The following is a 27,092-nucleotide window of genomic DNA, read 5'->3' as shown; positions in this document are numbered from 1 at the left end:
CAATTTATCTCCCTGGGACAGGGTAAACCTGTAGGGTCGGGTTGCTGTGCACATTTGGTTTTCTCCACCTGCTACCTGCACAATACATAATGGGGTCAGTGTGCAGAACATTTTTTATTCACAATTACCAGGGGAGTCTTACTCACTCACAATGATCTGCACTTTTGGATATACTAGCAACAACTCTGGCACCTCCTTAGTTTTTGTACACCCACACCTTTAATTGGTACTCATTGACTTTTTGTGCATCCCTTCCTCAATTGTGTTCTGATCTCGTCATCTCTTGCATGTGCAATCCCTATTTTGTTACCATTTATAAAGTGCTTTAAGAAATTGTACTTTTGCATTAAGGATGCTCTATAAATGCAATCCCCTGCAATTATGGCTCCTTGCTTTCCTGCACAGAAGGGTGCTGAAGCCTTAAAGGTAATGTATATATTTGTTTTTATTATTTTTTCTTTGCTTCTTTTATAGATACAACAATGGAGATCTTTGTGTCTCAAAACTTAGAGTTACTCCAAGAAGAAAGGACAGCTGAAATTGAAGAAACCAGGTATACTTTCTCAAAACTCCCTTTTATCTTTACGTTTTGCGAGCTTGTGGTATTCGGCTCCTCCATTCATTTTTTTCCTCAATAAATTAATAATTTATGACCAACAGTTTAGTGTTCTGATACCTTTCACATGATTGCTACAGGAATGAAAACTAGACTCCAAATTAAAGATTTCTGATCCAAATCAACTTGCAATGTTGAATATTTATGAGCTTATTGATAGAAGACCAGATATTGATTCTGGCCCTGACATCTGTAATTTGTAGAAGATTTTTAAATGCCAGCTGTACTGATACACAGCTTGATGGATATAATAAATATTGATGATCTGTCTCTTGGAAAGCGCATGCTTTTAAGCAGTCTACCAGGAGATTTCAGCCAGTAAATGTATGTTGAACAAAGCTGATTAGATTGCTGTGGTCTTTTTTAGTTCTACCATTTGGGTGGAATGCCACCAAGGAACAGATCCAACAACTTCTAGCAGTCTTAAATGAAGAAAGTATACAACATATTAAAGGTGTGCGCTAACAAAAGGCTATGCATATACACGCGGAACTTGGTCCTTGCTGATTGGGAAAATGATTCCAACTTTAAAGGTTGAGAGCCGATTTAGAATTGAGCTCATTCTTTGCACAATGTTACGTGATCTGTGTTGAAACTCATAACAAATGGATAGGTGACGTTTCGGGTTAGGACCCTTCTTCAGACTGAAGTTTATCCACACATCCCTTATGCCCTTATACAATACAATACAATATAATATATCTTTATTGTCATTGTACAGGGGTACAACGAGATTGGGGATGCGCCTTCCATACGATGCAATAAATTAATTAGCTAGTCAGCATAAATTTGTACAACCCAGTGAAACAAAATTAGAAACAGTTTTAAAACAGTATAAAGTGCAAGTAGGTCTGTGCCGGTTCACTGTGCGATGTGACCATTTGGCACAGCGGGACCGGTTCATTGCAGCTATGGCCCTGGGGATGAAGCTGTTCCTGAGTCTGGAGGTGTGGGCGTAGAAGGCCTTGTAGTGTCTGCCCGATGGTAGAATTTCGAACAGACTATTGCAGGGGTGTGAGGAGTCTTTGTGAATGCTGGTGGCTTTTCTGAGGCATCGTGTGTTGTAGATGTCCTCCAAGGCTGGTAGCTGTGTTCCGATAGTCTTCTGAGCTCTATGGACTACCCTCTGAAGAGCTCTCCTCTCTGCCTCCGTGCAGCTGAGGTACCACACAGGGATGCCATGTGTTAGGATGCTCTCTATGGTGCAGCGGTAGAAGGTCGTCAGCAGCTGTTGGGGCAGACCAGACTTCAGGTACGTCCCCTTGCAACTGCAAGAGATGTAACGCCAGTTTCTGCACTTCCTCTCACATTCATTCAGGGACCCCAACAGCCCTTCCAGGTGAGACAGATTCATATGCACCATCTCTAACTTGATCTACTGCATTGGGTACTCCCAATATGGCCTCCTTTACGTAGGTGAAATTAAGTGTAGACTAGGTGACCATTTTGCCAAATACTTGTATTTGGGTCATCAAGGACTGCTGGATATCCCGGTTGCAAACCACTTTAACTCTTCTTCCCATTCCCATACCGACCTTTCTGCCTGGGGACCTCCTCCACTGCCAATGTGAGGCCACACACAAACTGCAGGAACAGCACCTCATATTCCACTTAGATAGCTTACATGGCCAACAGTATGAACATTGAATTCTCCAATTTTAATTAATTAACCAACAACTCCCCCCTTTCCTCCCCTCTCTTCCCCGTGCCCCACCTTCATGCACATCCATTTCTCCAACTATCCTGCCCTCCCCTTTGGCCTTCTCTGTCCCTTCCACTTAAGTTCCTTCCGTGGCTTCACATTTCTTTCCTCTTCTCTCCTTATCTCACAGCCTTTTGCCTTCTTTTCCTCTCTCGCCTTTGATCACCCTCTACCAATCAATCTTCCCCTCCCTCACCAGTATCCACTTGTCCTGCCCCCACCTCTCTTGCAGTTTTCTCCCCTTTACTATAATCAGTCTGAAGAGGGTCTTGACCTGAAACATCGCTTATCCATGTCTTCCAGAGATGCTGCTTGACCTGCAGAGTTACTCCAGCTCTTTGGGTCAATCCCATTACTCATCATACTTGATTTGCTGATCTAAACTGGTGCCAGGTGTAGCAGTGCCTCACATATTAAATTAATAATCTTGTTGAAACCTCCACCAGGGGGCGCCGAACGATGGCTGCCTCGCCTACACTCTGTCCTTTTCAAACTCTTTTTGTTATTTTTGGTACGTTTTAAAAGTTTGTGTAAATGTTCTCTGGTTTGTTTTATGTGGGGGGGTGGGAGAGGAGATCGGGGGAAACTTTTTATCAATCTCTTACCTTGCCGGAGATGCGATTGTTTTCCGGATCGTATCTCTGGACGCTCTGCGGCCTAACATAACGGAGCTGGAGGTCTTGCCTGGGACTGACCTTGAGTCCCCGCGGGGGCGTGGACTTATCATCTGAGCCTGCGATCCCTTGCCTGGGATCAACACTCCGATGCAGCCTGCGGACTTTAACATCAGGAGCTCGCAGTCTCGGGTTGAGACCGGTCGGGAGCTCCAAAAGCTGCACGACCCCGACCCGGGGTAGATCGCCGGTGCAGGGGAGCTGAGATTCCCCCCCCCCGATGCAGGAGCTTGATCGCCCCAACGAGGAAGGCTCGCCGCCAGCTACGGGAGTCAAAATCATCCTGTCAACGGAAGGTTAGAGCCCCTGACTGCTGGAGGACAAAGAAGGGAGAGATTGAACTTTTTTTTCACCTTCTATCACAGTGAGGAGTGTGGAGGAGTCACTGTGGTGGATGTTCATGTTAAAATGTATTTTGTGTGTCCTGTTACTTTTTATTGTTATGACAGTATGTTCCTCGTGTGTTGCAAAACATACTTGGCTAATAATGTTTTATTGTGATTGTGATTGTCATTGATTGTTTTCAAATACTTCTGTTGCTTCTTCACTTTATCCTATCTCTGTAACCTTTTTTAGCTGTGCAATTTCTTGAAATTTATTTTCCTACAATTCTGCCCTCTTGTGTATCCCTGATTCTTTGAGTCACCCCACCATTAGTGGCTGTATCTTCAGCAGACGAGGATCATAGCTTTGGAATTTCTTCCCCATTTCTCTCCACTGTCTGTCTCACCTCCACCAAACCTGTCCATTTTAATTGCATGTTTTGTTGTCAAGATTTATCCGAATTCTGATGTGAAGCATTTTGAGATTTTTTTTCTAAGTCAGGAGTGCTTTATAAATGCACGTTCTTTTTGACTATTTTATGCTGTTATTTTTGTTTGGTTATTTCAGGGAATGGCAGGAAAATGTCTCTGTGAAAAAACTCCAGCAAAGGGGAGTATGTCTGGTGAAGCTTCAGGTGGCAAGCCAGAGAACCGGACTGTATGGACGCTTACTTGTCAGCCTGGAACCGAGAAAGTATGAAGCCAGCGCAACATTGCCCAGCAATAACTTTGGTCCTGGTGTGTTCATGTTGAGTTCTTCCTGAATGCTGTCACGTAAATTGCATCAAAAATTGCATGCGGCGTCTGATTGCTGTCGCAATCAACTCTTCTCACAAAAAGCCTCATATGTGAAATAATAATTGTAAGGCACAGAAACAGGCTCTTTAATCCACCATATCCAATCAGATCTTCAAGTACTCCAGATATGGGCTAACCAATGATTTGTAATAAAAGAAACAAAGTACTGGATTAACTCAGTGGGTCAGACAGCATGTCTGGAGAACATGGATCGGGGCTGTTTCGGACCGAAATGCTCAGAATGCTGCCTGATCTGCCTAAGTTACTCCAGGTCTTTGTCTTTTTATGTAAACCATCATCTGTGGTTCCTTGTCCCTCAATGAATTGTAATGTTATGTCACAGTCGCCCTTCACTAATATTGTATGCCCCGGTATCCCATATGCCTTCTTCGCTACCTTATCCAACTATGCTGTCATCTTCAGGATCCTTGAAGATGTACAGCGAGGTCCCTTTGTTTCTCTGTACTTCCGATGACCTTATCATTCATTCGTATGACGTTCCTTTATTAGGCCTCCTAAAGTGCCTCACCGTATACATGCCTTTCATCTCTCATTGTACTGCCCATTTTACCAACTGTTCAATATCAACGCAGCCCATAGCAATCCTCTTCACTACCAACGATACCACCAACTTTCATATCTTCTTGAAACTTACCATTATACTTTCTACATTCATATCCAAATCGTTAATATACATAACAAGCAGTAAGGATTGCAGCACGACTCCCTGTGGTACAAAACTAATCATGGGCCTGCAATGACTTTATGATGGATATAAACTTTCCAGATGCTTTCTCTGACTGATTAAGTAGTTTGGTGTTGCACGGTTGTTGGTTTCTATTCCCAACTATATTAATTTTCAATCTTTGTAAGACAACTTTCTTTGTTTTGATTGAGTAAACTGTAGAATTCACAGGGGATGCATACAGTTCCCACAGATTTTGTTTTGTCCTTCCATTTCCCAATGACAGATGTCTGGTTTCTATTCAGCTACCTGTCAGACAGAGATAAGATGTTCAGTGAAATATAAATTTATCTTTCTTCCCTTAAGATCAGCCTCCAGAATAAAGGCTTAGAAAGTGCATTGAGGTGTGATTTCGAAGATCTGCATTCTTTCTGGAGCAGGCATTTGTTGAACATGGAACAAATGTACGTTCATAAGTTCTAGGAGCAGAATTAGGTCATTCAGGCCATCAAGTCCACTCCGCCATTCAATCATGGCTGATCTATCTTTCCCTCTCAACCACATTCACCTGCCTTTTCCACATAACCCCTGACACCCTTACTAATCAAGAAACAATCATAAATTGAAACGATCCTGTTTTCTGTTTTTGCAGCAGTGTTTTTTCTAATTGTAGTGGGGAATACAATACTGTGCCTGGTGGTACAAAGCTTAATTTGGCTGAAGCTGGAATGTTTTGTGAGTGGGCATTTGCATTGAATTTTATCTTTCCTTCGTCAGGGGACATTGTGGGTCTATATGACAACCAAGGCTCCACTCCATTGGACCAACTTGCGTCCGGTGTTGTCACACGCATCACACAAAAATCAATTACCGTAGCCTTTGATGAATCCAGTGATCAGCTAAACTTTGACGGTGATTCTTCCTATAAACTTTTGAAATTGTGTAATGACGTCACCTATAAGAGAATGAAAAAGTAAGCATTATATATTTTTTACCTTAAACTGTGTTAAGCTTTAACTGGTGCATGTTTGGTACTTTTAAGAAGTGAATGTCGTTTCTTGTTAGATGCAACAGTAGCATATATCAGCCAGATATTGCTACATTTGAACTGCTTCTTACTTCTGTCATACTACATTTAAAAGTTGTGGATAGCACAATATCACTGCATTATTATACTCATCCATCACTTGATCATTCAGATCTCTACTCTGTTTCTGGGAACGAGGTCCAAAAGTACCTTCATGTTTGTGCTTTCTATCTCTTGAAATATAACATATTTTTCACAGAACCCTATAACGTTTTGGCAACTGATTTTAATTAATTTTTTGAGGCTTAGACTCATGTTTAGAAAATTCTATTTCATTGAAGTTTCACTGCATTAAAAAATATATTTTCTTTCTAGTGCTTTAAAAGCCTTAAACCAATATCATGCTGGACCAGTCTCTAATCTCATAGATGTCTTGTTTGGTGCTTCTGAGCCAAGTTCTCCATCAGAAAGTCAAAGTAAGATCAATTTCTTAAATATGTTATCTTCATCGTCTTGATAATATTGACAATGGAACAATTGTTTAATTCGACCTTTACAATGCAGGTACATTAAAAACTCGACAAAGATAGAAAAACAGAAAGTATTGGAAACACTCAGCAGGTCCGGCAGCATCTGTAGAAAAAGAAACAGGGTTAACATTTCAGGTCCAAGACCCTTCATGGGTTTAGGTATATTATTGTAACGTGTACCAAGTTTCAGTGAAAAGCTTTGTTTTGCAGGCTATCCAATCAGATCAGATAACACTATACATAAATACAATCAAGTCAAACTCAAGTAAAATAGGTAGAGCAAAGACTTTAGACTTTGGAGATATAGTGCAGAAACAGGCCCTTCAGCCCACTGAGACTGTACCGACCAGCGATCACCCCGTACACTAACACTATGTTCCACACCAGGGACAATTTTCCCGAAGCCAATTTACGTATAAACCTGTATGTCTTTGGGTTGTGGGAGGAAACTGGAGCACCCTAAGAAAACCCACATGGTCACAGGGAGGAAGTACAGACTCCGTACAGACAGCGCCCACAGTCAGGATTGAACCCGGGTCTCTGCCATTGTAAGGCAGCAACTCTACCTCTGCGTCACTGTGTGGCCCTAGGGGGAGAAAGGGGGAAGATACAGAGTGAACCGGAAAGGAGCAAAGGTATTAGTTTTCAGTAGCGGAGAAGGTTCGGGCATGAGAACAAAACAAATGTCTCTGATCGGGTGGGTCCAAATGATTAATTCAGCAATTAGAAACATACTACTAATAATAATAATAATAATAATAACTTTATTTATATAGCACTTTTCATGCAATTGAATGCAGCCCAAAGACTTTCCACAAAAACAAACACATGTCTAAACAAAAATACAATTAAAACAGTAAAGACATAGGCTGTTAATAGCATACAAAGTACATTAGATTTATATAAAAATATAAAATGAAGATGTAAAATGTAAAATTGAGAGTGTAAAAAGACAAACAAAGTAAAATCAGTTAAAACCTTGATCAAAAAGATATGTTTTTGACTGCCGTTTAAAAATATCAACTGAGTGGGCGTCTCTCATAGCCCTGGGCAGGGTATTCCACAGCTTGGGGGCGTAGTTGAAAAAGGTTGCTCTACCAATTTTTAAATTGCTGCAGCGTGGAGTGGCTAACAGGCCAGCATCAGCAGACCTGAGCGCTCATGTAGGGGCATACGGAAGGAGGGACTCTGTAAGGTATGGTGCTCCTAAGCCATTTATGGATTTGCAGACAAGAAGGAGGACTTTGTAGTCGATCCTTTATCTCACAGGGAGCCAATGCTTCTTTGTGATATGTTTTGCCAATGGTATGGCCATGGGACATTCCCAGCAGTCTATATTGATAGAGAGTGAAAAACTGAGCCAAAATCACATTATGGATTACTTGATGGAAATGCCCAGTTCTGATATAGCCTGAAAGGAAGAACTTGTTGCCTTAAGTTGGGGAATTCATAATGGAGACCAAATGTTTCAACATGCCCAAATGGAAGATGTGGTGTTCGTTTGTGCTTAATCCTAAATGCAGGAGGCCATAGCCAGACCTGTCAGACCTGCGCAGATGCTACCTGATTTGCTAAGCATTTCCAACATTTCCTGTTTTTACTTCATAGTTGAGCATCGGCAAATCTTTTGATTTTCAATGTCCTTTCCTATAAAGCGAATGTTCACTTTGATTCCACACACTTAAAACAAAAGTAGACATAATATTTAATGCTGGAAGAAAATATATATATTCCACTTCTGTTCAGCATTGAACTCAGAAAGGTGGCTAGGTAAATTAAAATTAGGAATTCACTTTATCGTTGAATTTTATATTACTTGCAGATAAAATATAAGTGAAAAACCTTCAGAACAATGCACCTATTTTAGTCACAATTAACATGTTGATAAACTGCCGTATGTGCGTGAATTAATCTCTTTTGATAAGAAGTCTTCTTTGCTGTTTTTCTTTAGACAGCCAGGAGCTGTACAATCCTCGACTGGATGACTCTCAAAGAGAAGCTGTAAATTTTGCACTGTTGCAGAAGGAAGTGGCAATTATCCATGGTCCTCCTGGCACTGGGAAGACAACCACAGTTGTAGAAATAATTCTGCAAGCTGTGAAACAAGGCTTGAAGGTGATAATATTTTACATGAAATGTATTTGGAATATTTGACTTGAATAATTCACGAGCGAGGTGTGCATCTGTGCTTCATTCATCACAGGAGTGGTTTTAGAAAGTGTGATCAGAAGATGATGAAAGGGCATGGTTCCAACATGCAAGACAATGGTGCCACTACTGTGGTCATAGGTAAACAGAGGGAGTCTTCTACCCTGCCCAGAATGGGCTTTGTAGGCATCTGAACAGCAATTCACCATAGTTACAGAGAAACACAGAAAATAGGTGCAAGAGTAGGCCATTCGGCCCTTTGAGCCAGCACCGCCATTCAATGTGATCATGGCTGATCATCCAAAATCAGTATCCCGTTCTGGCTTTTTCCCCATATCCCTTGATTCCCTTAGCCCTAAGAGCTACATCTAACTAGATATCTGATCCAAGGCATCCTCCGCAAGGCATGACTGAAAAGCACTAGTAAAACTTCTCAACCCATCAGAATAAAAAATTCTCACTGAACCATTGAGTGAATGTGGAAAATATAAATGACCAAGTCTAACTTAGATTTAAATCCATTCATGGAGAGCAAAGCAAAGATTGAGAAGAATGATGGGAATACGTGAGCGAGAAATTTTTTTTTAAAGTCAAAGGAGGAAAAAAATCCTACAATTTCAATTTATACTAGACGACTGTGGACCCGTTGGATCCTAACCTCTCCTGCGGGCCCAGCAACTCTCGTTGAGTCCAAACCCCTCCTGCAACCCCCCCCCCAATTGACGATTCGTGGACCCGTTGCCAGCCGGGGATTCTCCCCCGGGGACGGGGACGGGCGAGGGGGGAGAGGAAAGGGGAGAGGGAGCCACTCATCACGGCCCCAGGTGGCCATTGCAGCGGCCAGAGCGATCCATGGACCCGTTGGGTCCAAACCTCTCCTGCAGCGGCAGCTCGACGGCGATGGCCGTTGCTTTGAGCAGGCAGGAGCCCCGGCAGATAACCAACGCATTGGGTACCCATTGTGACGTCGAACACGGAGGGTGTTACTGCGCAGGCGCGGCTGACGGGCATGGCAAGTGGGAGCGATTTATTAAAGTTTAAAAAGTGAATAACTTTTAAAATATAACAACCATTTGAACCACAGGCGAATGGTGAGTAAGGGGGGCCTAAAATTGTTGCGCTATCGCGCACTGTTTTGGCTGTATTTTGGGAACAAACAAACAAACAAACAAACATACAGGATGAGAGTTTTAGTAATATATTGATTTAGAAAACTAATTTGGAAGAGCTCTGGCTGAGATACTTCATTAGACATGGGTGAGGTGCTGGAAGACTGGAGGTTGGCTGGTGTAATGCCCATTTTTAAGAAGGCTGCAAAGAAAAGGCTGCAAGCTGCAAGAAGTGAACTATAGACCTGTAAGCCTAATATCTCTGGTAGGAAAGTTACTGGATTGGATTCTGAGGGAAAATCTATACATGTATTTGGAAAGACAAGAGTTGATTAGGGATTCTCAGCATAATTCTGGGCATGGAAGAGCATGTCTTACGAATTTGATTATGTTTTTCTGAAGAAATAACCAAGAAGGTTGATGAGGGTAAACACAGAAACGCAGAAAATAGGTGCGGGAGGAGGCCATTCGGCCCTTCGAGCCAGCACCGCCATCCTCACACCCCTGCAATAGTCTGTTCGAACTTCTACCATCTGGCAGACGCTACAAGACCTTCTACGCCTGCACCTCCAGACTCAGGAACAGCTTCATCCCCAGGGCCATAGCTGCTCTGAACCAGTCCTGCTGAGTTGGATGGTCACGTCGCACAGCGACCCGGCACAGACCTATTTGCACTTTATTCTGTTTTAAAACTGTTTCTAATTTTGTTTCTCTGGGTTGTCGAAATTTATGTTGGATAGCTATTTAATTTATTGCATCGTATGGAGTCACATTCCCAATCTCATTGTACAATGACAATAAAGATATATTGTATTGTATTGTATTGTATTGTGATCATGGCTGATCATCCATAATCAGTAACCTGTGCCCAACTTCTCCCCATATCCCTTGATTCCACTAGCCCCCAGAGCTCTATCCAACTCTCTCTTAAATTCATCCAGTGATTTGGCCTCCACTGCCCTCTGTGGCAGATAATTCCACAAATTCACAACTCTCTGGGTGAAAAAGTTCCTTCTTACCTCAGTTTTAAATGGCCTCCCATTTGGTTCACATCTATGGTAGTGCCATAGATGTGAACCAAATGGACTTCTGCAAGGCCTTTGATAAAGTTCCGCATGGTAGGCTTCTCTGGAAGATTAGATTGCATTGGATCCAGGGAGAACTTGCTAACTGGATGCAGTGTTGGCTCAATGGTAAGTAACAGGTGATGGTTGAAGGTAGTTTTTCGGACTAGAGATCTGTGACTACCAGTGTGCCTTGGATTGGTGTTGGGCCCATTGCCATTTATCATCTATGTCAACAATTTGGTTGAGAATGTGAAAACATCAATATGAGTAAGTTTGCTGATGATATTAAAATATGTGGTACCATAGACAATTGTAATTAAGAATGACAGCAGGATCTTGATCAGTTAGGCAAATGGGCCAAGGAATCACAATTGATTCTTAATTTAGTTGTGTGTGATGTGTTGCATTTTCGGAAGTCAAACCAGGTCAGGAACTTCACTGTGAATGCGTAGGACCCTAAGTTGTAGTTCAGAGGGATTTAGGAGTATGTATCCAGAATATGGTATCACAGAGCAGTAGGGTGGAGAAAAAAGACAAGGTGCTGAAATAGCTCAGTGGGTCAGGTAGCATCCCTGGAGAATATTTCAGGTCGGGATCCTTCATCAGACTATTGAAGCTGGGATGTTAGTTTACAGTTGTACGAGGTGTTGTCGTGCAGCATTTGGAGTGCTCTGACCACTTTTGGTCACCTTGCTATGGAAAAGATGCCATTATGCTGGAAGGAGTACCAAGAAGATTTAAGAGAATATTGCCCAGTCCTGAGACCCTGAGCTATAAGGAAAGGTTGGGCAGGCTAGGACTTCACTTCTTGGAGCACAGGAGGCTGAGAGGTGATCTTCTAGAGACGTATAAAATCATAAGGAGAATAGATAGAATGATTGCACAGTTCTTCCTAGGGTAGGGGAATCAAGAACCAGAGGACATAGGTGTTAGATGAGAGGAGAAATATTTAATAGGAACTTGAGGGGACACATTTTTGCACCAAGGGTGGTGGGTAGGGAACAAACTACCACATGAAATAGTTGAGGAAGGCACAATAATATTTATTAGCCATTTGGCCAAGTTAGTGGATGGCAAACGTTTGTGTGGCTAAGGGCCAGGTCTGGGCAAGTGGGACTAGCTTAGATGGGTCATCTTGTTCGTCACAGATGAGTTGGACCAAAGTGCCCGTTTCTGTGCTCTATGACTCACTGTCTCATCTAGGAAGAAGAAGGGTCTCGACCCGAAACATCACCCATTCCTTTTCTCCAGAGATGCAGTCTGACCCGCTGAGTTACTCCAGCTTTTTGTGTCTACACTAAATGTCTTCTACCTTATTAAATTCTGAACAAATGGAGTTCTTGTAAAATAATTTTTGAAGAGGTTACTTAACAACAGTTAAGGAAAGTAACATCTTATTAAAACTTCATCTGAATTTATCGTCCATACTTTGGCTTCTGTGGTGAATAAACGAAGCAACTCCTCACTTGATTCCAAGGCTTGGTACACTGATAAGTGCTGTTGCAGCACAACCTGTGGCAGCACAAGGTACTGAGGCCACAACCTCTGGATTTCTACGTTTAACTGCTTGTGTCTGTGAAAAAAGTTAATGCAAAATCAATTCACGAAAATAACTTGTTTAATGGTAATTAATTGTAGTTTTAATTGCTGGCAGCTGTTGATTCCTGCAAGTTTCTCGGTGCAGAAGATGATGATTAGATGAAAATGTGAGGGCATTTTAACAGAGTGACTATCAACAGCAACTGACAAAAAGCAAATAGAGTTGTAACATTGTGCAAACAATTGTATTGATTTTATAAGTCCTCTGAAACTTGGCTCATTTTGTGCATCTTGGACATAGAAGATTCTGTATATGGGATACAAGTTTGCAGTGAGGTTTCTCATTTGTCCATCACAGATTGGAGGATGTTGTTTTTGAAAATTAATGACATTTAATGAAGCGGTCTTTTGGCATTTTAAACCAGACGTGATTAGCAGTGGATGTTACGTTTATTCACCTTCCTGAGTGAACTTGTGTACAAGAGAGAGTCATAACTATGCAGGATGTGTTGAGGGAACTGCAGATGCTGGTTTATACCAAAGATGGACACAAAGTGCTGGAGTACCTCAGCGGGACAGGCAGCATCTCTGCAGAGAAGGAATCGGTGAGGTTTCGGGTCGAGACCCTTCTTCAGACTGATGTCAGGGCAGTGGGCGGGACAAAGATAGAATGTAGTCGGAGACAGTAAGACTGGTGGGAGAACTGGGAAGGGGGAACGGATGGAGAGAGAGGGAAAGGAAGGACTATTTGAAGTTAGAGAAGTCAATGCTCAGTGTAAACTACCCAAGCGAAATATGAGGTTCTGTTCCTCAAATTTGCGCTGGGCCTCACTCTGACAATGGAAGAGGTTCAGGACAGAAAGGTCAGATTGGGAATGGGAGAGGGGTTTAAAGTGCTGAGCAACCGGGAGATCAGGTAGGTTAAGGCGGACTGAGCTGAGGTGTTCAGCAAAACGATCGCTGAGCCTGCGCTTGGTCTCGTCGATATTCAGGTGTTGACACCTGGAACAGCGGATACAGTAGATGAGGTTGGAGGAGGTGCAAGTGAACCTCTGCTTCACCTGAAAAGACTGTAGGGGTCCTTGGATGGAGTTGAGGGGGGAGGTAAAGGGGCAGGTGTTGCATCTCCTGCGGTTGCAGGGGAAAGTACCTGGGGAGGGGGTGGTTTGGTGGGTAGGGATGAGTTGACCAGGGAACGGTCTGCGGAAAGCAGAAAGGTGATGGGAAGATGTGGCCAGTAGTGGGATCCCGTTGGAGGTGGCAAAAATGTTGGAGGATTGCATGCTGTATGCAATGGCTGATGGGGTGGAAGGTGAGGACAAAGGGGGACTCTGTCCTTGTTACGAATGAGGGGAGGGGGGCGCAAGAGCAGAGATGCGGGATATCGAGGAGACCCTAGTGAGAGCCTCATCTATAATGGAAGGGGGGAACCATCGTTCCCTAAAGAATGAGGACATCTCGGATGACCTGATATGGAAAACTTCATCCTGGGCACACATGCACCGTAGACGGAGGAATTGGGAGTAGGGGATAGAGTGAAACTGACAGATTGTATTCTGAGACACACAATGTCTACACATAATTAGACTTACAATTGTGTCTGATGACTACTGGGAGGTTACAAGGAAAACTTTTTTTCCCTGACTTTCTTTTCCCAAAGACAGCTTTTTCTCTGCCTGTCGATTTTTATAGTATCTTTTAAGTGGTTCTCTAGTTCCATTCCAGTCATATTCGCATTATGTCCAATTCAGACAGATAATGCGAACAGTTTCTGTGAATCACGTGATATATAACCAGCTTATCGAAGCATGCATAATAGCAGAACTACCTGCATTTGCTGGGAGTGTAGATCATTGTCTTCTGTGTCTTGATATGGCAACAGCACGGGAACCTTAACCTTGGTTTAACTATTTTAAAGTATTTGTGTATATCCTGACAAATATTCATCTTGCTTCATCAGTCCGTTACGGTGTCTAGACATTATGTTTCCTTTTTATTCCCCAAGGTACTTTGCTGCGCTCCCTCTAATGTTGCTGTAGACAACCTTGTAGAACGTCTGGCACAAATTGAAGCACAGGTCCTGCGTTTAGGTCACCCTGCACGACTGCATGAGTCTATACATCGCCACTCTCTGGATGCAGTGTTGGCACATGGAGATAACGCCCAAATAGTATTGGAGATCAGAAAGGACATTGATCAGGCTTTTGTAAGTATCTTGCACACCGTTGCACACTAAACCTTGCAAGTTTCTTCCCAGATGTTATCAGGTAACTGAATCATCCTACCACAGCCAGAGAGCAGTGCTGAACTACTATCTACCTCATTGGTGAACCTTGATCTGACTTTACTGGCTTTACCTTGCACTAAATGCGACAACTGAGTGAGGGGGGGTAAAGTTTAACCCAAGGCCGAGAGAGGAGAAACGCGCGTTGTGATGGGGAGGGGGGGGGGGGGAAGGTTAAACATGTGGGAATTCACAGGCTTAGGAACCGCAGATCTTTTGGCCCCACCCGCAGTGCGTCGTGGACGGGCCCAGTAGTCACTCAGCCTTCATGCTGCTCGCTCTTCATGCCCGCAACTGGAAGTACGCCATGTGGCACCATCTCGTTGAGTGGCGGAAGTGGGGGGGGGGGGGGGAGAGGTGTGATGCAATGAGGTCTCGGACTGCTATATCAATATCCGCTATATTGATGTCAATTATTGTGAGTTTACTGTATTTGTTTGTTTCACTTCTTTATTTTTTTAAATTACATTTACATTATTTTCAGAAAAACTGAAGCACTTTCATAGTAGCTTCATAGAAAAATTCAAAACATTGCTCATCTAAAAACCAATGTTTTGCAATTTTCTTGTGTTAATGTAGCAATATGTTCTATGCTGAGATAAAAACTCACATTTTCATTCAAAGGCAAAAATGAAGAAGGCGCGGGACAGAGGACAGAAAGTCCACTTTCGTGGTGAGATTAAGAGTTTGAGAAAGGAGCTGAGAGCGAGGGAAGAGGCAGCTACATTACAGATATTAAGAAAGGCCAGTGTCGTCCTGGCAACTAACACAGGTAGATTTATGAAACGAACAAAGATCGTGGGTGGGATTTACGCAATTAGAAACAACAATTAATTACATTTCCTTGAATAACTGTCTCCTTTCCACAAACCCGGAAATTAATTAACTTTAGTAAAACAAACCAAACTTCTGGAGGTACTCAGCGTGCTAGGCAGCATCTGTGGAGGTAAATCGACACACAACGTTTCAGGTTGGGATCCTTCTCCAGTCTGACACAGGTTCCCGACCCGAAATGTTGTCTGTACAAAACTTTCCCTTCATAGGTCCCTAGAGTAGACCTACTCTGTGTTTAGGTCTAGACCAGGGACCTAGTTCCTGATGCTCTGCTTGGCTCACACTAACTGTTAATGACATATGTGTAAATTAGTTTCACAGGGGGAGTTATAATTGAGCATTCTGTGAGGATTAATCACATCTGTGCCCTCGATGTGCATTGTGTTGTTTTGGAATTACGGAAGTCACATTATGCTCATGAAAGGCTCTAATCCCATTTAGCAATTTAAATTTGTATGAGAATTCCATTGCATTGCACACAAGGAATGAGTATTTAGGCTCTACTAGAACATAGAACAAAAAACAGGCCCTTTGGCTCATCGAACCTGATGCCAAGAATGTACCGAACCATCAGATATCTACTTGCTCATAACCCATATCCGTATCATATCCATATCATCCATTCCCTGCCAATCCACAACCCAATCCAGAAGGCTTTTAAATGAATCTATTCCAACTCTCACCTCCAGCATCATGTTCCAGGCACTCACCACCATCAGTGAAAAGTCATTTGCCACACACATCTCCTTTAAACTTTGTCCTTCTCAACGTAAAGCTGTGGCCTCTTGTATTTGATGTTTCCATCTTGGGAGAAAGATTCCTACTGTTTAAAAGCTATTCTGACAGTATAGTGTCAGTGTTTAGTTTAGTTTAGAGATACAGCGCGGAAACAGGCCCTTCGGCCCACCGGGTCCGCGCCGGCCAGCGATCTCCGCACATTAACACTATCCTACACCCACTCGGGACAATTTTTACATTTACACCAAGCCAATTAACCTACAAACCTGTACGTCTTTGGAGTGTGGGAGGAAACCGAAGATCTTGAAGAAAACCCACGCAGGTCACCAGGTACAAGCTCCGCACAGACAGCACCCGTAATGGGGATCGAACCTGGGTCTCCGGTGCTGCATTCGCTGTAAGGCAGCAACTCTACCGCTGTGCGACTATGACCAGTGCTCATGTACTGTTTTGTTTTTACAGTTTTCTTTGTTATGCATAGGTGCTTCTGACGATGGTCCATTAAAACTCTTGCCGGATGATTATTTTGATCTTGTGGTGATTGATGAGTGTGCACAGGCACTAGAAGCAAGCTGCTGGATACCGTTAATGAAGGCTCCAAAATGCATCCTGGCTGGAGATCACAAACAACTTCCTCCAACCATTATTTCTCGCAAGTAAGTTCACGCAAAGTTGTGAGAATTTCTTCATACTTTTATACTTCTCTCTCCTGCAAAAAAAACATTTTGTTTGGACAATATTTTTGAACTCTTACGTCTAGAAGATATCCAGTAAAATAAGGTTCCCGAAAGTTTGTATGCAAAGACTGGAGAAGAGTGCTCTTGAGACTGTGGTTCCATGCTACAGGCTAGGACAGATGGGAGAATATCCTGAGAGGTTTAATTCGGTGTTTGGAGAAAAAGGTTCAGAAAGCTTTTTTGCACAGCATCCAACTTGACATGTCAGACAGTACCACTGGAGAAAAGGCATAGGTGATGATCTGGGTCGGGACCCTACTTCAGTCTTTACTGACCAAACGTTGCCCCTCAAGTTCCTATTAAATCTTGCCCCTCTCACCTTAAACCTATGTCCTCTGTTTTTTGATTCCCCAACCCTGGGTAAAAGACTCTGCGCATTCACCCTAGGTATTCTCATGATTTTATAAACCTCAAAACGATCACCCCTCCTGCACTCAATGAATAAAAATACTAGTCCTACAGCTCAGCTCCTCAAGTCCTTGCAACATTCCCAGTAAATTTTCTCTGTACTCTTTCTAGCGGGTTGATATCCTTCTTATAGCAGGGTGACCAAAACAAAACACTATTCCAAATGTGGCCTCGCCATCATCTTGTATAATTGTAATTGTAATTAATTTATTAGCTAAGTATGTAAAAACATACAAGGAAGTGGATTTACCATACAGTCATACCAAAAATCGTAACATGGCATCCCAACTTCTGTACTCATGGTCAATGTACTGAAAGTCTTCTGAACTCTTGCTCACTACACTAAAGTCTACTTGCCCAGCTGATCAAGAGCCTGCTGTAATTTTTGATAACCAACTCCATTGCCTACGATACCACCTAGTGAGGGTCATCTGCAAGAAACAATGATTTACAAGAAACCTGTTACAGTGGCTGTAAAGAGCACAATGAAGAGAGCATGTGGATTTAAAGCTAATTACAAAAGATAATTAATGAAAGATCATTTAGCCATGTCTTAGGAAAACAACAAATTTTAATTGGATTGGAGGTTTTCAGAGATGGGGGAAGAAGATTCAAAATCATTTTAGAATAGGATTTTTTTTTTAAATTGCAAGGGACAGAGTAGAATGATTTGAGTTGGATTTTTTTGCTGAATAGTTGGTTCAGTTACATAGCATCTAATTGATTCATTCGGTGCTGCAACGTTCAATGATTTTCATAATGAAAATAATTATCTAATAAAACATCAACATTTGAAATATTTCACACAACCTCTAAAAATATTCCACCTGTAAGCAGTTTGAGCATGTTTTGATTTCTCATTTGTTCTCTTGTAATGAATTGAGATCCCAAGCGGCCACTCAACATTACCTTTTATTTTAGTGAGATAGAGAGTATAAGGGAGGGTCCTTTTGTGTACAATTTCAAAAGCCATCTTGCACTGGATTAGAAAGTTGTGATACTAAAGGTTGCCTGCTAAATGTCTGTTTCATGATGCTTTCTCTAATTAGGGTTCCTTTAGCCAATTTTAGACCCTTTGAGCCATTTTACATGTATTAGGGGCTAATTCAACACCGACCAAGATCAAATATGGGACCTTTCTTATGTACAATCCTTAGCTTTTTACTGGACTAGTTCATCAGCCACCTGGGAGTACTTTGGAGTAATAATGTTTCAGAATCTTCTAAATATTAATTGACTGATTGAGGTTCTACTGTAGTATTAAAGCCATAATGCAGTGATTATAGTGTTTGGAGATTAATGTGTGGGAGGTTTGTGTTTTCAGTGCGTTTCTGAGCCATGCAGGCATTAAGTGCAAGTTCAAACTTAGACCAGGTTGTCACCACTCTGGTATTGAAAAGTTCAATGCAGCAGTCCAAGGCAGTTTGCTCCGTCTGATGCTTTGCTGTACTATTCACTTTGCTAATAGACGGGCAGTCAAATGCATAAAAGGGGCTAAGTTTATGGCATTTCCATAATGTACATCAGTATCCAAGCCAAGCCAGAAAAAGTTTGAAAGAGAAACAAGGAACTGCAGCTGCTGGTTTACAAAAAAATGACAGAGTGCTGGAGTAAATTAGCAGGTCAGGTAGCAACTCTGGAGAACATGGATAGATGACATTCCTGGTTGAAACCCTTCTTCGGGGACCCTTCTTCAGGCTGAAGAGGGACCCGACTAGGAACATCATCTATCCATGTTCTCTAAAGATGCTGCCTGACCCACTGAGTTACTCTAGTGCATTTTGTCCAAGAAAAAAAGTCAGATTTGCTCATTGAAGATCATTTTTAAAATGTAACTTTACTGTAGAAAAATCTCAGGCATTGAAAACTTTTTGAAGAAATGAAACTGCATCCTTTTAATTTAAATTGTTTTGGAGATCTTTAAAAGCACCATTTCTTTATTTTTGTCTCTCATCCCCACATTTCTTTCCTTCTCTGTTTTAAAAAAAAATCTCCTTTGCTTTCTATACTGTTTTTTACATTGAATGAAATGTTCTAATTGATATTTGTGGAAGCAGACCTTATTCATCTTTGTTTAAGGAGGCATGTGGTTGTTTATTCCTGTCACATATATCCTGTGTTCCTTGTGGCCGGAGCTGTTTTGATATTTGTGGTAACCTTGAGTACCAGAGCCAAGGCCGACACAATGCCTGTGGAATGGTGTAGGTCTCAGCAATCAAAGCCTGCAGATGTTGGAGGTCTGAAGTAAAAACAGAAAAAACTGTCAATATTCAGCAACTCAGGCAGCATCTTTGGAAAGAGAAATAAAGTTCTCGTGATTGTTTTTCTTCCCACACATGCTGCCCATTTTGGTCTATGTTTCCTGTATTTTTTGCTTTTATAGTTGCAATTGATGGGAGAGCACTGACTGCTTTGCCACAGATTGCAGAAATCCACTTGGTTGAATTAGCCAACACTTTGTCGATGGGCAAATTTCTTGAACTTCGGTTGGGAGTAAAAGCAAACAGGATTTCTGCTTGTAATCTCTATGTTGGAAAGCCCATGTGTACGAGTGTAAGATTCGGTTTGGTTATATAATCCAATCTACAATCAATACCTTATGAAGGAAGTGTGAGAACCTTTTCAAGGCAATAATTTCAAGACAGGACAAAGCTTAAATGTGAACAGATTCATATCAACATAGTTGCCGTGGTGGACCGAGTGAATGTGAATTCTGGGGACCCTTCCTAACCCAGACAACGATTGTGACAGATTGGACACCACAGACCCCTAAATTGCTGTGCCACTATTTAAAAAGACAAGACCCATGAGAAAATGCTAAAGTCCATTATTAAGGAGGTAATAGCAGGAGGTAATAGCAGGACATTTAGAAAATCATAAGCCAATCAAGCAGAGTCAACATGCAGTGATTTAGTGAATTTAACCATGGATTTACCATGTGGATGCAGGCAGGATGTTTCTTCTAGTTGAGGGTTTGTAGAACTAGGAGCATAGTTTTATTTCCATTGGAGAAAAGGTGGAATATTTTTCACTGAAAGGGTCAAAACTCTGGAATTCTCTTCTTGAGATATGTATAGGAAAGGACTGCAGATGCTGGTTTAAATCGAAGATAGACACAAAATGCTGGAGTAACTAGGACCATCATCTATCCATGTTCTCTAGAGATGCTGCCTGACCCACTGAGTTACTCTCGATATGGCAGCATCTCTGAATAGAAGGAATGGGTGGCGTTTCGGGCCGAGACCCTTCTTCAGACTGAGAGTGATGGTGCTTGAGATACTTGTGCAGAGAATTTGAATATAATCAAATCCAAGATAGACCTTCATTTGAACTAGATGGGAGTCGAGAGGTACGAGGAGAGAATGGGAAAGTGGCGCAGAGATCATGATTAGATCAGCTTGATCTTATTGAATGGCCGAGCTGACCCAAGGGACCAGCTGTCCAACTTCTGCTCCTCGTAATGTTCTTTTGTCTCCCAAATTCCCTGGTTGTTTAGTCATCACCTCACCCTGATTATATATTGTCAATCCACTGACCTCATTTGGAAATCCCCACTCGTACCAAGCTGTCAGCATATGAATTGCAGTAGTTCAAAACAGCAGGCCACCATCAGGAATGAGTAAGAATGGACACAAATGATAAATGGATGTTGTTATGAATTCTATGATGAATCATTTTTTGATATATAAAAATAAAAGTAAACCTGCAATATCATTTTTCATTTTGCCATATTTATTGATAGCATTAATGGAGCTTTGCAGTGGTGAATTTTGACTGAGCTTTGCACTGGATGGGTGCACTAGTAATTTTCCAGACTTTTCTTACAAATTTTCTTTGAAAATAAATAAAACTGATCATCCAACTTGTATGCAAGGTTTTTATTCCAGTACTGAGTAATGATATTGGGCCCTGTACAACATTAATGTGTGATACCAACAACTGCCATAATACAGAGATATTTCAAGGAAGCACATGCAATATTTAAATAAAACTCCATCAAAGTTGAATGCTATACTCTGGTCAATTTGAAATGCTTAATTATTTTATAATGGCTTTTACAAACTAATGAAGCCTAGTTAAGTTTAATATGGTATAATTACATTTTGAAGATAATCAGCAAATTTGGACATTTCTAATAATATCCTTAAAAATTCTTGTGCTTTGACCTTAATTGAATGTATTCATCTTCCATCTCTGAATTTTCTTTAAAGCTTAACTGTTCTTTGCACATTCCCAACAGGGCTGCAGCTAAAGGCCTATCACTCAGCTTGATGGAGCGGCTAATCCAGAAGTATGGTGAGCGGGTTGTGAGAATGCTGACTGTGCAGTATCGGATGCACAATGTTATAATGCAGTGGGCTTCCAAGCAGATGTACGGAGGACGACTTGTTGCTCACAAGATGGTGGCAACACATCTTCTAATGTAAGCACGGTAATGAAATACAAGCTGAAACTGCTTCAAACATCCCGCAGATTGACAACTTTCTGAGTGAGAGAGGAACATAATGAACTATTCAGAATGATGACCTGTCATCTTTGCGCGAACATAGACCAATACAGCACAAGAACAGGCCCTTGGGCCCACAATGTGCGGAACATGATGCCAAGACCATCAGCTATCTACCTGCACACGCCCCATATCCCTCCATTCCCTGCATATTCATATGCTTATCCAAAAGTGTTTTAATGCCACTAACTAACGTATCTACTTCAACCACCAACCCCAGCAGCGCGTTACAGGCATTTAACAACTGTGTTAGAAATGCTTGCCCTGCACATCGCCTTTAAACTTTGCCCCTCTCATCTTAAAACTATGCCCTTTAATGAAACGATGCAAGAGATTTAACAGTTTTCAACCGCACAGTATTTTAGTACCTTCATAGTTAATTTCTGAGACATCTTTCTATAAATTGTCATCTTAATGCCTTCCCTGCCTCCACCACGCTCACTTTAATGCAGCTCATGGAATTTGTCACCAGTATTGAGGCCAGCTGCCTTTTGTGGCCTCTTATCACCTAGACCATCACACCAAATTTCCTCCATCTATCTCTCTCTTCATCCTGTCATTGTAAACCCTTATTGTTTCTCTTTTATTTTTCATGTCCTCTTTCTTTTGACCTTATTTCCATCAGAAGGTGAACATCTGTTTCTCCATGTTCCTCACGGTATCTTGTGTTGTTAATTGTGCTTTCTCCTCAAGTACTGTTATAATTCTACCCCACGCCATCCTCAAAATTGCTCTTTGAAAACTACACCTAATCTCCATCCCTCTTCTTCTCCAGCTCATGAATGTGTTGTCACCTAACAAATCTATGCCAAACCTTCCTGTACCAGTGCTTCTTGTATGATTCTCTCTCGTATGGTTTGTGCCCTATTACTGGATCTGTTGCCTGGATTAGGGGGGAATTATCTACAAGGAGAGGTTAAACAAACTTGGATTATTTTCGTTAAAATGGCAGAGGTTGAGGGAAGATTTGATAGAAGTATATAAAATGATGACAGAAACTTTTTTCCAGGTTAGAAATTTCAAAGACTAGAGGGCATAGCTTTAAGGTGAGAGGAGCAAAGTTAAAAAAAGATGTACTGGGCAGGTTACTTTATAGAGAGGGTGATATGTGTCTGGAATGCGCTGCCAGTGGAGGCAGATAGGAGTGTTTAAGAGGCATTTAGATGGGTACATGATATGCAGGGAGAGATTAGTTTAACTTGGCATCTTGTTTGGCATAGACATTGTGGGCAAAGGATGTGTTCCCGTGCTGTACATTTCTATGTTCACTGTATTACAGTTGTGAAAAGATCATTGTCAAAATCACTCATGTTATCTCGAGTGTCTGTGACAATCGTAATCTGAAGCAGGTCACCTGTCAATTATGTCAGAAGCTTCAGAGAACATTGCTGCCCAGCGAGCTGGGACTGTCCTTGCACAGTTCCATTCTCTTCTATCCAGTCATTGCCAGGTAATCACTTGCAGTGGCTTCTCATTCGATGCATCATTACCTCCCAAAGGATCTATCCTTGGCTTGTACTGTTCCTCATCTATGCTCCAACTCTGTGATATAATTCAGAAACACTTATTTGGCCCTTTCCACCACCACGCTTCACAACTCCACTGGAATCTCCTCCTCGTATTGATCTCTCTGTTTTCATTTTTATTATCTTTGTTAAAATCTACCTCTTTAATTGATCTTTTCATCACGGTCACCTATCCATGTGTCTTGCTTTAAGATTTCGTATTCAAATTTTGATTGATACAGAATACAGAATACAGAATACAGAGCCTTTATTTGTCATTCGGTACCAAGGTACCGAACGAAATTACGTTACCAGCAGTCACACAAAAAAGAAACACAAGACGCATAACCCCAACACAAACACCCATCACAGTGACTCCAAACACCCCCTCACTGTGATGGAGGCAACAAAACTTCCGTACTCCCAAGTCCCCGCGGCCGAGCCACAACGGGCGCTGAAACATCCCGCGGCCGAGCCGGGCGATGGAAGGCCCCGCGGCTGTACCGTGCGCAGCTAAGTCCCGCTGCCGAGCTGCGCCGGGCGATGGAAGGCCCCGCGGCTGAGCCACACCAGCGATGTAAAGTCCCGCGGCCGCGCCGCGCCGGGCGATGTTAGGTCCCGCGACCGAGCCCCGCCGGGCGATGTTAGGGCGATGGAGGCAACAAAACTTCCGCACGCCCAAGTCCCCGCGGCCGAGCCACACCGGGCGCTGAAACATCCCACGTCCGCGCCGGGCGATGGAAGCCCCCGCGGCCGAGCCGCACCTGGTGCTGAGCCGTCCCGCGGCCGTACCGGGCGATGGAAGGCCCCGCGGCCGAGCCGCACCGGGCACTGTTAAGTCCAGCGGCCGAGCCGCACCGGGCGATGGAAGGCCCCGCGGGCGATGGAAGGCCCCGCGTTTTTTTTTCCAGCACAAACGGAGATACGACTCGGAAAGGGTCGCATCTCCGTTGAGGAAGAGATTTTTAAAGGTTTCCCCCACCCCCCCACCACCCCCCACATATACACAGCTACAGATAGACTATTTCATACATCTAACACTAACAAATAGACAAGAAAAGAAGAAAGACAAACAGACTGGTAAGCTAAAATTTGGTAAGCTGGCCTATTAGACGTGTTAAATAAAAACATTTTATTTTTAAAACAAGTACAGGGATGGGAAAAAAACAATATGGAACAAAGAAGAAAGTTTTTGTTGAGTGAGGGGTAGACGTTATTAAATGATGGAGGGTGATAGTTTAAAGCAAAACAAAATGGTAATAGGGCAAATAAATAAAATCGCTCCTACAGTGTATGCCCAGATGAGTCCTTGAACACACCTTACAGAGGCTTAGCATAATTTCTTTACCTTCAAAATCTATGTATCTTATTCTTTGTTTAAAATAGCTTTCTCACATTGTACCCTCTATATACCCTCCTCCTGCGCCCGCCCCGTCAAAAAAAGTCCTATTGTTTCTTACCTCTTTTTAAAATTATATCATTTAGTTTATATTGCTTTCCTCATTCCTCTTACCAAGTTGTAATATTTCCTACTCTGATCTCAAATATGAGGTCTGCCATGTCAAACGTAATGCTGTAGGTTCGATTGGAGGACGATATTGGGTTGTTAGATCAATGACCAGAGATCAGCACATAAGTAAAAGGCACTAGATGGCGTGCAGCCATCCACTCACAAGTAACATTGCATTGTTCATCCAGTCATGCTGCCTTTTGATTTACTCCCTACCTTTGGCAGTTGTATTGCTTACTGAGATAAACTCACCGGCTGTCAGTACAAATTTTAGCCTGGGAGATTTAGGACTGCGGTTATGCAATATGGAACAACTGGAAGGGACGGCACAGTGGTGCAGTGGTAGAGCTGCAGTGCCAGAGACCCGGGTTCGATCCTGACTACGGGTGTTGTCTGTACGGAGTTTATACCTCCTCCCTGTGACCGTGTGGGTTTTCAGTTTAGTTTACTGTCGCGCGTACCGAGATACGGTGAAAAGCCTTTGTTGCGTGCTAACCAGTCAGCAGAAAGACAATACATGATTACAATCGTTTTACAGTATATAGATACATGATAAGGGCATAACGTTTAGTGCAAGGTAAAGCCAGCAAAGTCCGATCAAGGATAGTCACCAAAGAGGTAGATAGTAGTTCAGCATTGTTTTTATCGGGTGCTCCAGTTTTCACTCCCACACTCTAAAAGACATGCAGGGTCGTAGGTTATTTGGCTTCTGTAAAATTGTAAATTGTCCGTAATATGTAGGATAGTGCAAGTATATGGGGTAACTCAGCGGGTCAGGCAGCACCTCCTCCACCTCATCTATTGTATCCACTGCTCTAGATGTCAACTTCTTTATATCAGCAAAACCAAACGCAGGCTCGGCGATCGTTTCGCTCAACACCTTCGCTCAGTCCGCCTTAACCAACCTGATCTCCCGGTGGCTGAGCACTTCAACTCCCCCTCCAACTCCCAGTCTGACCTTTCTGTCATGGGCCTCCTCCAGTGCCATAGTGAGGCCCACCAGAAATTGGAGGAACAGCACCTCATATTTCGGTTGGGCAGCTTGCAGCCCAGCGGTATGAACATTGACTTCTCCAACTTTAGATAGTTCCTCTGTCCCTCTCTTCCCCTCCCCTTCCCAGTTCTCCCTCTAACTTCCTGTCTCCACCTATATCCTTCCTTTGCCCCGCCCCCCTGACATCAGTCTGAGGAAGGGTCTCGACCCGAAACGTCACCCATTCCTTCTCTCCTGAGATGCTGCCTGACCTGCTGAGTTACTCCAGCATTTTGTGAATAAATACCTTCGATTTGTACCAGCATCTGCAGTTATTTTCTTAAAGTATATGGGGAGATCGCTGGTTGGCACGGACTCGTTGGGCCGAAGGGCCTGTTTCCACACTCTATCTCTAAAGTCTAAAGTAAAGTCTGAATGCAGAACACAGCAGTTATTAGGAATTTGAAGTAAAAGAGAATGCCAAACATACTCAGCAGGTTAGCTGGTATCTCTGGAGAGGGCAAAATTGAGTTAATAACACAGATAAATGACCTTCCATCAGAACTGGCTCAAAATGACAAAACTAAAAAGACGAGTTATCCAAAATTGTTGAATTTAACATTGAGTCCCAAGGTCTGCAAAATGTCTCGATGAAAGATGAGTTGTATATTGTGCTTACATTAGGCTTCATTGTAGGATTTTTGAGTGGGAATGGAATGGAGAATTAAGTGACAGGCAACTGCAAACTCAAGGTCACATTTAATGTGAAACTCAAGTAATCCCAATTGCATTTGGTTTCTCTTGTATAGAGCAGAGCAAATTGTGAACATCAAATGCTGTGTACTAAATTGGAAGTACAAATGCATTCACCGTGGAAAGAGTGCCTGGGCCTCTGGATGATGATGCCAGGGGGAGAACAGGGATAGGGGGCTTTCTTACCTCCCCCCCTCCCCCAATCAGTTTGATATGGGTCCCGACCTGAAAGGTCACTTCTCCATGTTCTCCAGAGATGCTGCTTGACCCGCTGATTTATTTGGTGTCTGCTTTACTGATTTACTTGGTGTCAAAAAGCACTTGGTGTCTTTTTTTTCACTATTTTAGCTGGTATGTTTGAGAAGGTATTTACCAGTGTATAGGCAATAAACCTATTTAGGAGGACTAAGAGAATGTTTGTCATTATTTCAGGGGGAATGGAATGCACAGGTACAGATATTTCATCTGTTGTGTCTTGGTTAAACCAATCTGGAGAACCATATTTGTTTTTACACCATAGACCCGGAAAGTCATGTTGATTTTGGAAAGAACAGATCATTTGTTTACTAGAATGTTATGAGGACTGGTTTATTAACCCAGTGTGTATTCTTGGGTTTGGAGATTG

At 42.5% G+C, this 27,092-nt stretch overlaps 1 protein-coding gene across 1 annotated transcript in view; it reads left to right on the top strand.

Moving 5' to 3' along the window:
- ighmbp2 (immunoglobulin mu DNA binding protein 2) overlaps positions 1–27,092 on the top strand; it is a 62,503-nt gene that overhangs the window by 10,650 nt on the left and 24,761 nt on the right. Inside the window, exons 2-10 of the mRNA XM_078415138.1 lie at positions 475–553; positions 3,884–4,053; positions 5,576–5,771; positions 6,201–6,301; positions 8,307–8,470; positions 14,224–14,424; positions 15,127–15,274; positions 16,556–16,730; positions 21,460–21,642. Of these exons, the coding sequence (XP_078271264.1) occupies positions 483–553; positions 3,884–4,053; positions 5,576–5,771; positions 6,201–6,301; positions 8,307–8,470; positions 14,224–14,424; positions 15,127–15,274; positions 16,556–16,730; positions 21,460–21,642 (1,409 nt within the window). The 5' untranslated portion in view covers positions 475–482. The remainder of the gene's footprint in view (positions 1–474; positions 554–3,883; positions 4,054–5,575; positions 5,772–6,200; positions 6,302–8,306; positions 8,471–14,223; positions 14,425–15,126; positions 15,275–16,555; positions 16,731–21,459; positions 21,643–27,092) is intronic.

The sequence above is a fragment of the Rhinoraja longicauda genome, chromosome 18, assembly GCF_053455715.1.
Source record: "Rhinoraja longicauda isolate Sanriku21f chromosome 18, sRhiLon1.1, whole genome shotgun sequence".
NCBI classification, from domain to species: Eukaryota; Metazoa; Chordata; class Chondrichthyes; order Rajiformes; family Arhynchobatidae; genus Rhinoraja; species Rhinoraja longicauda.
The sequence above is the reverse complement of the archived record's forward strand: the minus strand, read 5'-3'. Positions and strand labels throughout refer to the sequence as shown.